The sequence below is a fragment of the Pan paniscus genome, chromosome 1 (genome assembly GCF_029289425.2).
Source record: "Pan paniscus chromosome 1, NHGRI_mPanPan1-v2.0_pri, whole genome shotgun sequence".
Classification (NCBI taxonomy): Eukaryota; Metazoa; Chordata; class Mammalia; order Primates; family Hominidae; genus Pan; species Pan paniscus.
This window is the reverse complement of record NC_073249.2, coordinates 25,102,605-25,119,792: the sequence shown is the minus strand read 5'-3', so window position 1 is coordinate 25,119,792 and position 17,188 is coordinate 25,102,605. Positions and strand designations below refer to the sequence as shown.

Here is a 17,188-nt window from a genome sequence, read left to right as displayed (position 1 = left end):
GTATTTGACATAACAAAAATACCATCATACCAAAAGAACCAAACAGTCCCAGAGGACTCACTATAATACAGCTATCTAAAAATTACAGTCTCTAAAAGTCTCTCTGTTTCATATTGGAATGTAAGCATTAACTCTGCATTTCCCAAGCTAATCTGGCAACAAAAGCCCTTTACATGTAACACCTATTAATTCTGCATACCCATTATTCCTGCAAAAACACTCTGGGAAACACTGGCATAAGAGTCTAAACTTCTTAGCAAAGAATACAAAAGCTCCTCCTTGATCTGGCTGCTATTTAATTAACCTCAACTCTAGTCTACCTAAAACTCTTCCCCCAAACCACCTAAATGCCATGTTACGTTTTCTTTTGCCCAAGGGCCTATCCTAACTAGTTTTGCCCAAATAGTTCTTTACCTCTTCTTCACCTAATATTTACTTTTCTTACTTTCCCTAGCTTTGCTGTTCCAGTAGGCTCTCTTTGATGAGCTCCTGTAGCACCCACTATAAATTACGGTATATTATCATGTGCTTAGTCTGTCTACAGCAAAAGACCTGGCACACAACAGGTGTTTAATAAATACTGGCTAAATGAAGGGGATTCTTATACACTGCTACTAGGAAAAACTAATAAAGCACAGTTTTGGTATTACTACCTTCTTTTTCATATATCATGCAAATAAATGACTGGTGAATGAAAACAGAACTCAGAATAGTATGCAAAGGCTATGATTTGATCCCAAACTCTTTTTCTAGTCTAATCTCCCACTCTGCCATTACTCATCCCATTCTTTTTTTTTTTTTTTTTTTTTGGAGTTGGACAGGAGGGCAAGAGGTTTTCCTGTCTTCCTAGAATGCCACTTTCCTGTTGTCCACCTGTGTGATGCACAATAAGACTCTCAAGAGGTATTTCGACTTGTAAAGCTTCCCTGCGCTTTCATAATACTTTATGTATTATCTATTATGTATCATGCTTATTTCATTGAATTTTGTTTTCATTTAAACGGTACATTTTTTACACAGGAATTTTAAACCTGAGATCTACAAGAATGGGTCCAGGGATAGAATCAGGGGTCTATGAATTTAAATGAGAAAAAGACACAACTCTATTATTATTAAACACAGCCTGAAATTTGGTGTTTCCTTCACTCTCAAATGCAGGCAATTAACAAGGTAGTATTAGGCAGTACTGGGTATATTAGTAATTACACAGGGTAGTATATTAGGTAGTGGTGGGTAGTATACTAGCTAGTATACTAAATTAGGTAGTATTAGGTGACTCCATTAACAAGAGAAATCTTACATCTTTTCATATCATATTATAGTTGTTGCAGATACTTTGAAATATTTATGCTCATCACTACTTCAAAATTCTGGTACTTATATCTGCTGCTAGAATTTATTATTTAATGCATTAATAAAGCATTAAATAAAAATAAAAAATGTTTTTGTACTATGTTAACTATATATCAATATAGCTGGCTTTCCTTAGAAATGAATACATAACATATATTTGGCCTTGCTATGTGCTTTGATTTATGCATTTAAACATATTCTGAGAAAGAGTCCATAGGTTTGCCAAACTGCCAAAGAGGTACGTGGTACCAAAAAAAGGTAAAGAACCACTGCTTTATGGTAAAGAATGTATCTTATTTACCTTTCATTGTTTGTAGCATACATAGGTATGCAAGAATTGGTGTATGCTCTCAAATTCACTTCTCTTCTAAAAAGAACTGTTAGGCTGGGAATGGTGACTCACGCCAGTAATCCCAGCACTTTGGGAGGTCGAGGTGGGCGATCAGCTGAGGTCAGGAATATGATACCAGCCTGGCCAACATGGTGAAACCCCGTCTCTACTTCAAAAATGAAAAAATTAGCTGGGCGCCGTGGCGCCTGCCTGTAGTCCCAGCTAGTTGGGAGGCTGAGGCATAAGAATCTCTTGAATCTGGGAGGTAGAGGTTGCAGCGAGCCAAGATTGCCCCACTGCACTACACCCTGGGGGACACAGTGAGATACTGTCTCAGAGAAAAAAAAGAAAAGAAAAAAAAATTATTTCCATCTGTGGCTCCCTTTTTCTATTTTTCGCAACACGGGAGCCCAAAACTTTATCCTGAGCTAATAGCATATTTTAATTCTAAACTTCAAAATAAGTTATTTGGCCGGACGTAGTGGCTCACGCCTGTAATCCCAGCACTTTGGGAGGCCGAGGCGGGCAGATCACCTGAGGTCAGGAGTTTGAGACCAGTCTGGCCAACATGGTGAAACCCCATCTCTACTAAAAATACAAAAATTAGCCAGGCGTGGTGGCAAGCGCTTGTAATCCCAGCTACTCGGGAGGCTGAGGCAGGAGAATCCCTTGAACCCAGGAGGTGGAGGTTGCAGTGAGCCAAGATCGCACCATTGCACTCCAGCCTGGGGGACAAGAGCGAGACTTTGTCTCAAAAAAAAAAAAAGAGGAAAAGAAAAGAAAAGAAGTTTATTTTAGGTGAATGACTCCTAAACCAAATATAGTTCCTTAACCTATCCGGAGTCATGTGTTCCTTTGATCACTTGATAAATGTTCAATTAGTTGAAATAAATGAAAATACTTATTACCCACAACAAATCCATAGGTCATCTGGTTATAAACGAACACTTATCTGATTTTAGAGGGAACTTAGAATTTTAAATCCAGAATAAAATACTTTTCATATATATCAATGGGAAAACAAAGGGGGAAAGGATTACACAACAAGGTCCACAAATTATACAAGATAATGATGGGCTTCAGAAGGCAAAAGAGTAATGAGTCTTTTCTAACTTGTGGTTGGGACAGAATGGACATTGTATTAATCTTTCTTTCTTTCTTTCTTTTTTTTTGAGACAGGGTCTCACTCTGTTGCCCAGCCTTGAGTGTGCAGTATCAAGGTCACAGCTCACTGTAGCCTCCACCTCCCGGGCTCAAGTGATCCTCCCACTTCATCCTCTCGAATAGCTGGGACGACTGGTGTGTACCATCATGCCTGGCTAATTTTTTGTAGTGACAGACTCTCCTCTATGTTGTCCAGGCTGCTCTTGAACTCCTGAGCTCAAGTGATCCTCCTGCCTCGGCTTCCCAAAGTGCTGGGATTACAGGCATGAGCCACCGTGCCTGGCCTAATCTTTCAACCAAGTATTAACAAAGATATAAATTGGCAGATACGTTAATAGCAGTGGGTTTGGAGTCAAGGTGTTCCGGGATTTGAGTCAAACTTTGTCACGTACTAACTGTGAGAGTCAAAGCATTTAACTTCTACCTCAGTTTCCTCATCTGACTGCAGGAGATGTTAGCACCTCACAGAGTTTTTCAGAATATTAAATTAGATAATGCATACACAGATTTAACATTATCGTTAGCACATAAACACTCAACAATGTTGATAATATTAACTTACATATATTATCTATACAACACATGAAGATGTAACAAAAATGATAAAAAATGCTCTTGGAAAAGAATACTATTGATACATATATACTTAAAAATATGTAATCAATGAATTAGATTCAAAATTATCCCCTTTTGTAATATAAACACTCATATTGGGGTACATACCGGATCAACTTGCCATATGATAACTGTTGTATCTTTTGATCCTGTTGCTAGTTTAGTGCCATCATTAGAGAATTTACAGAACCACACTTCATTACAATGCTCCGTAAGTATCTGCTGCGTATAACATGGGAACTGCCTCCTAAAACAAAGAGGTCCACAAATTATTCTTTCAAAACAGATTAGAGTAATAATAATAAAAAAGGTTAAATAACTGACAAAACTTCTTTGAAGATCACATCACTAACTTTAAAAATGAGAAGTGAATGCATTTGTAAATCTTTTTTTTTTTTTTTTTTTTTTTGAGACAGGGTCTCTCTGTTGCCCAGGCTCTGTACTGTTGTACAGTAGCACAATCATAGATCACTGTAGCCCTGACCGCCTGGGGTCAAGAAACTCTCCCACCTCAGCTTCCTGAGTAGCTGGGACCACAGACCTGTGACACCAGGCCCAGCTACATGTTTTTTTTTACTTGCTACTGGGGAGGCTGAGGGGGAAGTATTGCTTGAGCCTGGGAGTTAAGAGGCTGCAGTGAGTTATGACTGCACCACTGCACTCCAGCCTGGGTGATGGAGTGAGATCATTTCAAAAAACAAACAAACCAAAACCAAAATCAGAATAGGCTCCAGATAATGAGTTTAGGTCCTTCTCACTCACAAGCTTTAATGTCTTTGGCAAGTTATTTAACAACTCTTAGCCTGAGTTCCCACATCTACAAAAGGAGATTAGTATCTACCTAACAGGGTTCTTAGAATTCTCGTAAGAATTAGAAATACATTTAAAATTTCTGGAATGTAAGAGATACTCAAATGTGATTAATATTTGGGGGGATGCACAGGAGAAGTGCAATATATGGCAAGGAGTACAGTAGTTAAGAGCAAAGCCTTAAGAATGGGAGCAGTAGTCTGACAGACTTAGATTTAAATCTTGGCTCAGTCACTTAGCTATGATTCTGAGATATTAAATTAACCTCTCTAAATCTCAATTTTTCCAACTATCAAACAAAGATTAAAGTATCTGCCTTACAGAATTCCTTACCCAAGGATGAAATAAGAGGAAGAGAAAATGACTATAAACCATTTAGACTGAATCTGACACTTAGCTAGTACCTCATAAATGGCAGCTAATATTATATATCAAGGGCAAAGAATTTTGTGATTTATGATCCGGTTTACCAACTTAAATGACTATTTTCATTAAGCACTCATTTTAAAAAAAATCATTCTTTTCCAACCTCTATATCAACTGTCCAACAGAACTTTCTGTGACAGTGGAAATGCTATATACCTGTGTTATCTAATATGGTAGCCCTCACTACAAGTGGCTATTGAACACTTGAAATGTGGCCAGTAAGCTGGAGGAACTTGATTTATTTAATTTGAATTATTTTACATTTGAATTTAAATGGACACATGTAGTTAGTGGCTACTGTTTAGACAGAACAGCTCTACCTTATAAATTCTCTGTATTATAAAAAATGTTATTTGAGTAGGCTGGGCATGGTGGCTCACACGTGTAATCCCAGCACTTTGGGAGGCCAAGGCAGACGGATCAGAGGTCAGGAGTTCAAGACTGGCCTGGCCAACATGGTGAAACCTCATCTCTACTAAAAATACAAAAATTAGTCGGGTGTGGTGACACATGCCTGTACTCTCAGCTACTCAAGAAGCTGAGGCAGGAGAATCGCTTGAATGCGGGAGGTGGAGGTTGCAGTGAGCCAAGATCATGCCACTCCACTCCAGCCTGGGTGACAGAGTGAGACAGTCTCAAACAACAACAACAAAACCCCCCCCCCCCAAAAAAACGTTATTTAAACATTAATGGATACACCTTTAAGTGTATCTTGAAACACGGTCTTCCTTGCTTCTTTTCCCAATCAATAATTTAGAATTACATTTTGTCAATTCACCAGTCTGAAACAAAATATACATTTAAAAATAAATTAACATTCTTTATTTGGTACACATGGCAATCTACCTTAGCAGATGGGTATTTGCAGGCTGTTTTAAACTTTCAGATTTTTAAATTAAATTGCTTTAATATTACTACTATACATGTGTGATTTTAGATAAAATAATCAATACTAGCTGACATTTATTAAGCAATTACTAGGTGCCAAATGCTGCTTTAGACACTTCACATATAATATTGCTCATGGAAGTACTATTATCCCCATTTTCATGAGGCTCAAAGAGGACAAATAATTTACCAGATGTTATAAAACTGATAAGTAATTGTACTAAGATTTGGACCTATGGTTGACTCCAAGACCAGTTTTCTTTCCAAATACCATTTTAAAATCATATTTTTCAAGGCACTGCTGGACAAAATTCCAATCAAATAAGCAATTTCAGTATCAGAAATAGTTTTTTCCTCCTCTAATGTTTATCTTTGTTTTTTTGAGATGGAGTCTCGCTCTGTTGCTCAGGATGGAGTGCAGTGGTGCGATCTCTGCTCACTGCAACCTCCACCTCCTGGGTTCAAGTGATTCTCCTGCCTCAGCCTCCCCAGCAGCTGGGATTACAGGTGCGCACCACTACACCTGGCTGATTTTTTTGTATTTTTAGTAGAGACAGGGTTTCATCAAGTTGGCCAGGCTGGTCTCGAACTCCTGACCTCACGTGATCCAGCCACTTTGGCCTCTCAAAGTGCTGGGATTACAGGCGTGAGCCACCACGCCCGGCCTGTTTTTTTTTTTGAGACTGAGTTTCGCTTGTTGCCCAGGCTGGAATGCAGAGGCACGATCTCGGCTCACTGCAATCTCTACCTCCCGGGTTCAAGCAATTCTCCTGCTTCAGCCTCCCGAGCAGCTGGGATTACAGGCACCCACCACCACACCCGGCTAATTTTTGTATTTTTAGTAGAGGCAGGGTCTTGCCATGTTGCCCAGGCTGGTCTCAAACTCCTGGGCTCAAGTGATCTCCCCACCTCGGCCTCCCAAAGTGCTGGGATTACAGGCCTGAGCCACCATGCCCTGCCTAGAAATTGTATACAATCTAATAAACCTTTTCAATGTACATCAGGATTTTTTATTCAGAATAATTCATTTTAATCAGAATAATTTTAATCAGAATAATTCATTTATTCATAATTCTTTATTCTCCAGAAAAAAGCTGGTATTTAATTTCAAAGCTAAGATTTAATTTCTGAAAATAGTTTTCTAGTTCCAATGCTAAAATCTAGTTTCTAAAAGAGTAAAGAAGGTAATAAAAATTAGCAACTTTTCTTTTGAAGACTTTTAGATAAATAATAGGAATTAAATTTAGGTTCAGACCCAGCATGGTGGCTCATACCTGTAACCCTAGCACTTTGGAAGGACAAGGTGGGAGGATCACCTGAGGCCAGGAGTTTGAGATTGGCCTGGGCAACACAGTGAGCAACCCCATCTCCAAAAAAAAAGAAACCACAAAACAACAACGAAAACACAAAAACAAAGCAAAAAAGTTTTTTTTGAAATTAGCTGTGTGGTGGTCCACACCTGAAGCCCCAGCTGCTCAGGCTGAGACGGGAGTTCAAGGCTGCTGTGAACTATAATTGCACCACTGCACTCCAACTTGGGCTACAGGGCAAGATCATGTGTTGAATAAAAACATTTTTTAAATTAAAAAATAACTAGGTAAATTCAGGTTCTATTTTTGCAGTTTAGCAATAAAGGGCATAACTCACTCTCAAGACTGTGTATATAACGTAATGTCTGACATTATTCTCTTAGTGACTTTAAAATCTCTACAGTAAAAAGCTAAGGCTGACTCCAAGTTTTCTGGTTTGGGAAAACTGGGTAGATGGTTGCTTTTCACTGAGGTAGGGAATTTAAGAAAAAGCAGATTTTGCAAAAATAGGTGAGAGGGAAAGGAAGTTCTGTTTCGGACATGCTGTGTTTAATGTACTTGAGAACCCAAATTGTGGTATTAAGGTCTAAGGCTCAGGAGGTAAATTCTGTAGCTCTGCCCTGTATCTAGTTGTCATTAGAACCATGGAAGTATAACTAAGGATGAGGGAAGAAACAATTCTGGAACACGTATTTCTTTCTTTTTTTTTTTTGAGACGGAGTCTTGCTCTGTCGCCCAAGCTGGAGTGCAGTGGCGTGATCTCTGCTCACTGCAACCTCTGCCTCCCAGGTTCAAGTGATTCTCCTGCCTCAGCCTCCTGAGTAGCTGGGACTACAGGCGTGTGCCGCCATGCCCGGCTATTTTTTTTGTATTTTTAGTAGAGACAGGATTACACCATTTTAGCCAGGATGGTCTTGATCTCCCGACCTCGTGATCCACTCGCCTCGGCCTCCCAAATACTGGGATTACAGGCGTGAGCCACTGCACCCGGCCTGGAACATGTATTTCTTAAAGGGACAGGTAAAGAAGAAGAGCCTAAGGAGTAGCCAGGAGTTAAACTAAGAATCTAGAATGTTTTAGAAGTCAAAGGAAAAGTTTCAAAGTAGAGTAGTACAGTGCTATAGTAAGGTGAAGATATAGGCTAGAAAATATCCACTGAATGTGAAAGAGGTATTCTCACCAACATCTACAATTCTGGTATTATGTTAGCTACACAGGTCCTAATACTAAAGAAATATGAAGAGTGAAGGAAAAGTAAGGACAAAGACATTGCGAATGTGTAGTAGGCAATGATTTCAAGAAGTCAGCTCTAAAGTGGAGGGGGAGAGAGAAAGAGAGGTAAGTAGGAGCATAGAGTGAAGGTTTTGTTTTAAGATTACAGAGAAGACCTTCTAATCAGTGGTTATTTCAGAAGAAAAAGGATGCTTTCATTCCTCTGTAAAACTCTGAACTGCTTTTTTCTTTCTTTCTTTTTTTTTTTTCTGAGATGGAGTCTCACTCTGTCGCCCAGGCTAGAGTGCAGTGGTGTGATCTCAGCTCATTGCAAGCTCCGCCTCCCGGGTTCACACCATTCTCCTGCCTCAGCCTCCCAAGTAGCTGGGACTACAGGCGCCTACCACCACGCCCGGCTAATTTTTGTATTTTTAGAAGAGACAGGGTTTCACCGTGTTAGCCAGGATGGTCTCAATCTCCTGACCTCGTGATCCGCCCACCTCAGCCTCCCATAGTGCTGGGATTACAGGCGTGAGCCACCACACCCAGCCTGGACTGCTTTTCTACACAGGCTTATGAGAGCTTGGTCCCTGACCTGAGGGTTGGAAAAAGTTAGATTAAGTACTTTTCATCACTAAGTTTCATAGGTACTGATGTAGATGTTAAAACACTTTGGTCATGTTCCCATAGATTCCAGTTTCCAAACAGGAGGGCAAGCTCTTAACGTACTGATACCTCTTGAACCATTATGTCTAGTCACCACCTTTCAAAATATTTAAATTTATGAAGCAAAAAAAGATTTGGGTTCACAAGCGTCTTAATTTTAACACTGTTCTCAAATCTGCGAATGGAGCTATGAACCATGAAACTATATAGTCTTTTAATCTATTATCTCTTCCTATCGCTATTCAATTTTATACAAAAAGATTTTTAAATCCTCAGAAGCAGCTCAATGAACATTATTAAAGAGTTTAAAAGGGATAGGGGAAAAAATTTCTAATCACTTCCTTGTAGAATATTTAAGATATGTACCAAGTAATAATCTAATATTTTAAGATAAAGTAATGTAAGGCCAATATCTCAAACAATTATTATTTTTGTACTTCAAGTAGGGAGAGTGAGGTTAAAAACTCAATAGGTACAAAAGTGGTTTATACACATGTAAAAAATTATTTTATATCACAGTAGAGATATGCATATATAGACAATTTTTACGGTTATTCAGAAGTTCCTCGTTATTCCAAAGCCCTCATACTTAATATGTTTTTGTCCTTATTTATGTTACTTTCATTAGTTCTTTGATATCAGTGGTAAAAGCAACTGAGCACATGCATTGCAGCTATTCTCTATTCTCCTTTTTGTTTGGTTCACCAGATTCAAATTATTTCATTCTTGAAGTCTGAAATATTTCACAATTTGTTATTTGATATCTTAAAATTAAAGCTATGCTTTAGGCCCAGCATGGAGGCTCACGCCTGTAATCCCAGTGCTTTGGGAGGCCAAGGCAGAAGTATCGATTGCTTGAGACCAGAAGTTCAAGACCAGCTGGGGCAAGAGACCCCATCTCTACAAAAAAACTGAAGAATTAGCCAGGCATGGTAGTGCATGCCTATACAGTCCTAGCTACTCAGAAGGCTGAGGTGAGTGGATCACTTGAGCCTAAGGCTATATAGTAGCCTATGATCATGCCACTATACTCTATCCTGGGCGACAGAGAGGCTGTGTCTAAAAAAGAAACCAACAAAAACATCAAGAACAAAATAAAGCTATACTTTAATTTTAGAGACCATTAAAATAGTAGGTATATTTTTACTCAAAATACTCCTAATGTCGAAAGAGAAGCCTGAATTCTTACAAGTTAAATTATGGACATGGGTACACATGGTAAAAAAAACCCAAACCATAAGTTAATAGCTGTTGTCCTAGCCATTTTTAGAGCCTGTCTTCTACTAAAAAGCAGAACTTTCATTAAGAAAAAAGTATTACCATGATCTTTATGTGCAGTAAATAATTTGGGACATAGTTAAATTGTCAGACACAGAAAACAAGTAACCAAACCTATAGATAACGAAAAACTGGCTTCCCAACTTCAGTTCTCAAGGTATGGTTACTAAGTAAACATACAGAAGTTTCTCATAATTTTCAATTTTCATAGTTCCAGCTTTACTCGTGAACAAATGCTAAATCAGACATGAACTGTTATATAGCTACAGGATAAGACTCTAAAAAAGAAAACTAAAATTTTGTAAAATGTTAGGCTGTTTCAGAATATAGGAAGTTTTCCTCTTACCTACTACAAACATGGTCTATAAGCAGAGACACAGAATCTAGATTATTATCAAGTTTGGTATTGTGATATAGGCACCGATCCCTTTGTAGTTCCACCGCCTGCCGCAGGAGAGTCTGTAAACGCCGTGGGGGAAGCATCACTGATGGTGGTAAATAGGCTTTAATAGAAGATATTTTAAAAAAGAGAAATAATAATAAACTGTAAACTTTTATTTAAGACATTTGCTCATCTTCTGCTGTACTTGTTCCTACCCCAACAGTATCTATTCCTTAAATAGAGAAGTTCTGGGTTATGCGATACGTGAGCTTTACGAGTATTTGTCAGCAGCAATAGCTATGTTGCTCATAAAATTGGATATATTTGGTGGGAGGGGTTTACTTTATATGTGGATTTTCTAGGGGCAGGGAGGATAAGTGAGGAATAACAACAACAAAATGAAGAAAAAGAAGACAACAATGAAAAGAATATTAGATATTATTGTGTACCAGGAGACCAGGTGTAAGTAAAATCTCCACTTAACAAATAGCAAAATTTTGGCAAATGTTGCAATAGGTTAAGTTCTAGTTCCCATCAAACTGCTCTAAAAATCGCCTCTTGGCCTTTTGGCTAAGATCAAGTACAAATTGCTCCAAATGCCAAAGATACTGTGTGAATTCAGGGAGTAACTGGTGTTTTGATATCCATACCAACCTACTGCAATCCTTGAATCCCTTATACCTCCCCAACTGCACGGCTTTGTGATTCTTAGGATCGTCACTGTCATCTCAACATCAAAATTATAGAATCATATAATTTTCAGAGAGAACATCTTTTACATAAAAATACAGCAAAAATGAAACCTGCATTACAATCTAGAATAAACATAACATGGTTGGGGAAGAATAAAACAATTTACCTAAAGAAACCTGGACCTTACTATTGAAATCAACAAAATCTTTAAAGCACTTGTGACTTAAAACTGTGGTTTACATATTTTTTTCTCTAAACACAGTACTTTTCCCCCAAACAAAATCTTAAGGGGGAACATCATCACATAATACAAATGAAAGAAGGGCTGCTCTGGAACCAGTGCCCTTTCACTGACTCCTGAGGTTAGCTTCTTAGACTCCATGACAGAGTCTGAAAAAATGGATTCTCCCTCTTCTAAGCACTCAATAAAAGTATGTCCAGATATTCCCCATCTGTCTTCCTAATTGATCACTGTATCCATTTGTAATCTAAGAGAAAACACAGCAACGTAAAAAATTAAGACTCTTACTCTGAAGTTTATCCAATAGTTTAGATCGGGAAGCTGTCCCTTTGCCTTCCCATTCTGCTTTTGCACGTAGGTCTTCTGCATGGCTACACATCAGATACCTAAAAATACAACAGAGAAAGCAACCAATATTAAACCCATTTCTTTGTAATAAATGTAATTGAAAAGTACTGACCATCTGGCTATCTGCTTCTTACTAATACATGTCAAGAAATTTCTACAGTGGACTCAATTCATTAATATAATATGGCACCTGCATATAATTACTAAAATGTAAAGTAACAATACCTAAATATATATTACCTATTAACAGAACACATTCTTATGTTATTGTTATATATTATATATATGGCTCTTATTGTGCAGGTTCTGTTATAGCACTCAACACATATTACTTCCTTTAATGTTTATAACAACCCTGTAAGCACTATTATTATTCTATTTTTATAAATGAGGAAACCAAGGCACAGAAAGCTTAAGTAACTGGCCTAGGGTTAAGAGGCTAAGTAGGTATATAAACTCAGGCATTCCAGCTGTAGAACTTGCTCTTAACCACTAGGCTAACTTAACTACTTCTGAATAGTAAAATAAAACTCAAAGAACATATCTTCAAGACTTTATAATAAACATCATTCAAAAAATAGTATAACTGGATAATCATCCTTGTGTCATCTTGTGAAAGATATTGAGATCCCAGAGCACAAAATTGGGGAACTGTTTTATTGCTCACTGTATGTACAGAAGGTGGGATAAATGCTAAAGTTCACAGATTCTGGAGAATACATGAGGGGCCCCTGCTGGGAGCGTGACCCTGACCTGGTTTTGGTTCTTCTCAGAAGAATGGGCTTTGAAAGTAAAAGAAGTGAAGGTATTATTCAAACATGGAGATTAGACCTGGCAAGTAACTCTCCTGCTATTCTGTCTCATGCTCTGCCAGACAAATCTGTTTCTCTCACTTGTAAAAAGAATATTAAATAGGGTAATGAGGATTCTTGAAGATGAAGCATTTTAAGTACTTAGTCTACGACCTGCTATACCTCTCAGTTAACATGAGTATCATCACTCCCTCCCTTTCTTAACTGCATAAAGCATATTTCGTTTAGAATCTAAATGATTTAATAGTCTCTTCCCAAACAGCAAAACTACTTTTCCTCTTGATTTTTAGTACATAAATAGTGCTTTAACTGATCAAAAAAACTTATTTAATAATGTAAGTAATTATACTCAAAATATGCTATAGGAAGTTAGCTATTGTGTTTTTTTGTATTTTTAGTAGAGACAGGGTTTCACCATGTTAGCCAGGATGGTCTCGATCTCCTGACCTCGTGATCCGCCCGCCTCGGCCTCCCAAAGTGCTGAGATTACAGGCGTGTGCCACCGTGCCCGGCCAGAAGTTGGCCATTGTGAATATTTTGTTTCTAAAACAACTTTTCTTGGGCAAAGTTTATTATCAATAATTATATTTTAAAATGTTCATTTTTAGAATTTTACAAAAGTGACTTAGAATTGCTTCTATGTCCTTGTGAAAATACATATTAAATCTTAAAGTTTTAAATGAATTTCTGTTTACAGAAAGTCACATGGTACAACTAAAAGGACATTGGACTGAGAAGGAGAAACCCTGGGTTCTGATCCCAGTTCCACATCTCACCACCTTTGGGCCATTTCCTTAGGTGAAAAACTCATGGTGTGCTTCAGAATAAAACCCATATGACTAATTATATGTTCTGACACAAGAGCAGGAAAAAAATCATCATGTGAATGATATTCCGATGACAAAGAAATCAGATACCGCATTAAAAAGGTAATCAGCACGCCTGTAATCCCAGCACTTTGGGAGATGAGGCAGGAGGATCACCTGAGGTCAGGAGTCCGAGACTAGCCTGGCCAACATGGCGAAACCCCGTCTCTACTAAAAATACAGAAAAAAAATTAACTGGGCGTGGTGGCGCATGCCTGTAATCCCAGCTACTTGGGAGGCTGAGGCAGGGGAATTGCTTGAACCCAGGAGGTGGAGGTTGCAGTGAGCCGAGATTGCGCCACTGCACTGCAGCATGGATAATGGAGAGAGACTCTGTCTCAAAAAAAAAGGTAATCGGAACAAGAAATTTGTCAGCTACCATATCAAAACATCTAGCAGGCCAGGTGTGGTGGCTTGTGCCTGTAAACCTAGCACTTTGGGAAGCCAAGGTGGGAGGACTGCTTGAGCACAGGAGTTCAAGACCAGTCTAAGCAACATAGCCAGACTCCAACTCAAACAACAAGAAAAAAACCTGTAGAATTTATTGTTTCAAGATGTGGTAGTGGGTAAGACCAATGACTTTGGAATCAGTCAAACCAGGCTTTGAGTCCTGCTTTCTGAATTATTAGCTTTATATTGTGCTGGCTACTTAACTTCTTTGAGGCTCAGTTTCCTTATCTGCAAGGAATGGGCCCTTATCTTGGGCCCATTCTTTTGTCCATCATTTTGTATTTACAAACTCGTGTGTCACATATTTGTTCTCGATGCTGGAGCCATATCATATAGTGAAAAATGCTATAAAGAAAAAACATAAAAACAGAGTGATGTCACGAGAATACCCAGTGGGTAATCTTGGGAGATGATGATGCTTGGGCTGGGAGCTGAGCAAGGAGTACCCAGCTATGCAAAGACTGGGGGACATACATTTCAGATGGAGGGGACAAGCAGTGCAAATGCCTTAAGGGGTGGCAAGTTAAGGAACAGAAAGAGCATGAGTGTCACTAGAGTAATGAATAAAGAAAAGATGGCAGAAAAGGATCAGGGATTTTGTGGCCTTGCACAGAGATTTTGGGTTTTAAGACTGCTGGAGAGCCAGTGGCAAGGGAGTAAAGACTTCATTTATGGTTTTGCTTACTTGTCTGGCTGCTGTGTGAAATATGCATTGTTAAGAAATTAAGAGTGAAGCCTGGTACAGTGGCTCACGCCTATAATCCCAGCACTTTGGAAGGCTGAGGCAGGTGGATCACCTGAGGTCAGAAGTTCGAGACCAGCCTGGCCAATGTGGTGAGACCCCATCTCTACTAAAGATACAAAATTAGCCGGGTGTGGTGGCGCATGCCTATAATCCCAGCTACTCAGGAGGCAAGGCTGAAGCATCACTTGAACCCGGGAGGCGAAGGCTGCAGTGAGCTGAGATTGCACCATTGCACCCCAGCCTGGGTGACAATAGTGAAACTCCGTCTCAAAAAAAAAAAAAAAAGAAATTAAGAGTGAAGACAATGTAACTAGGTGGGAAGCTACTATAATATTCTAGGAGAGATGTCCATGGCTTAACTAGGCTAGAAACTGTGGAGATTCAGAGAAATGAAAATTTTAGATTTTTTAGAATTAGGCCATACATGTCAAAGTTAAAAGACAAAGAAAAAGCAATATGAGGCTTAAGTTCTTCCCTTAAGCAACTGGGTTGAAGATCTTGCGATATACTGGAAGTGGCACAGGTCTGTAGAGGTTAAATTTATTCCTAAATTATTCTTTTTTATACTAGTGTAAATAAAACTGTTTTCTTAATTCCATTTTCTGAATTATTCATTGCTAGATTATAGAAATACCATTATTCTTGTGTATTGACCTTGTATCCTACAACCTTGCTGAACTTGCCTATTAGTTCTAAGAGTTTAGTGGATTCCTTAAATTTTCTTTATATAAAATCATGACATCTTTGAACAGAGATAGTTTTTCCTTTTCAATCTTTTATTCGTTTTTCTTGCCTAATTTCCTTGGCTAGAACCTCCAATACAATGTTGAACAGACGTAGCAAGAGTAGACATTATTGTCCTATTCTTGATCACAAGAAGAGAGGTTTCAGTCTTTCACTGCCAGCCCTGTGAGTTTTCATTAATGCCCTTTATTCGGTCAAGGAAGTTCCTTTCTATTCCTAGTTTGTTGAGTGTATTTATCATCAAGGGGTGAATCCAGAATTTTGTTTTGAGGCTGGGTGCAGTGGCTCATGCCTATTAACCCAGCACCTTGGGAGGCCGAAGCAAGTGGATTGCTTAAGGTTAGGAGGAGTTCAAGGCCAGCCTGGGCAACACAGCGAGACCTGTCTCTACAAAAAATGAAAAAATTAGCCACATGTGGTGGTACATGCCTGAAATCCTACCTACTTAGGAGGGTGAGGCAGGAGGATGGCTTGAGCCCAGAAACTAGAGGTGGCAGTGATCTATGATTGTGCCACTGCACACCAGCCTCATACAACTGAGACATCTATTAAACATCCAAGTGGAGAATGTCAGGTATGCCAGTAGATATACATATTGGGAGTTCAGATGAGAAGCTAAATTTAAGAGCCACTGGTATACAGATAGTATGTGAAGGCAGGGTATAGAATGAGATTACCTAAAAAGAGTATGTAGATAGAGAATAAAGAGGCCCAGGATCAAACCTTTGGGTACTCTAACATTTTAAGGATTAATGTGGTGAGGTACAGTGACTCATGCCTGTAATCCCTGCACTCTGGGAAGATCACAGGAGTTTGAGATCACACTGGACAACACAGTAAGACCCTGTCTCTACCCTTCACCCCCCAAAAAAGGACTGATGTTGATGTGAGGATTAAATGAGGCTGTTTATGTGAAAAGCTTAGCAAGGGCCTGGCACATGACAAGTATTCACTTAAAAAAGTTAGTGTGCACCAATACTGGAAATGTCATTGTTTACTGTGATCCATATCATATGATTTTTATTTTGTTTTTAACTACAAAAGCTGTCCTTGGAATGTAATAGGGTTTTCATAGAACATTCTAAAATAGCATTTCACAGGCAATACATATTTTCTTCTCCCTTTCACCCACTTAAATATATCTCTATCCTAATCTGAACAGTTTCCTAGAATGACCAAAATAGTTGATCCACACAGGAGTGAGTTTACCTAGACAAATATCTAAGAATTTAGCAATAATCAAGATTTTATATTTTGGAAAAATGTTAAAGAAATATAACTTTGGCCCTCCGTTAACCTGAGTTCAAGAACTCAGTTTCCTTACCCACTAAGAACATGAATGCGCTCTGTATTGTATTTCAGCGGCGTCAATTCACAGCGTAGAACTTGAAGTGCCTCCAGGACCTTGCCATCCTCCAGGTATTCTAGGTACTTCTGCTGCAGCAGCAAAAACTTCATCCTCTGACATGACAGAAAGCAGCAGTCAGGGGAAAAAAGTTGATGGAAGTTTCAGAAAATGTTTGTGCCTAAACAGAACAGTAGAAACCATTCTACTATGCCCTTTGAAATAACTTTTTATAAAGCTTCAAGATGACTCAAAATATTTTAGTTTAGTAGAGCCACAGTAGATTAAATGTGACTTTGCTCAATTCCACATCTTACTAAAACTCTGCTTTGAACAAATAATCTCAAATCAGACTAGATCATTAGTGACTGAGGCATCAGCCTTGGAAAAAATGAATTCTTCTCTCAAAGCAATCTCCTACAATTGTAGTTCTTGTATAAAAATTTATAACTATTCCAAGTACTTGAAATTTGCTTTTTAAAAAGTATGACTTTATAACTAGGGCACTG

At 38.6% G+C, this 17,188-nt stretch overlaps 1 protein-coding gene across 3 annotated transcripts in view; it reads right to left on the bottom strand.

Annotated features, from left to right (window-relative positions):
- WDR26 (WD repeat domain 26) overlaps positions 1–17,188 on the bottom strand; it is a 49,472-nt gene that overhangs the window by 22,705 nt on the left and 9,579 nt on the right. For 2 of the 3 annotated variants that reach the window (XM_003814901.6, XM_003814902.6), the window contains exons 4-7: positions 16,659–16,795; positions 11,658–11,755; positions 10,400–10,556; positions 3,572–3,710 (exon numbers count right to left, since the gene is read on the bottom strand). In XM_003814901.6, coding sequence (XP_003814949.1) covers positions 3,572–3,710; positions 10,400–10,556; positions 11,658–11,755; positions 16,659–16,795 — 531 coding nt within the window. The remainder of the gene's footprint in view (positions 1–3,571; positions 3,711–10,399; positions 10,557–11,657; positions 11,756–16,658; positions 16,796–17,188) is intronic. The other variant, XM_008967778.4, reaches the window with a different exon arrangement.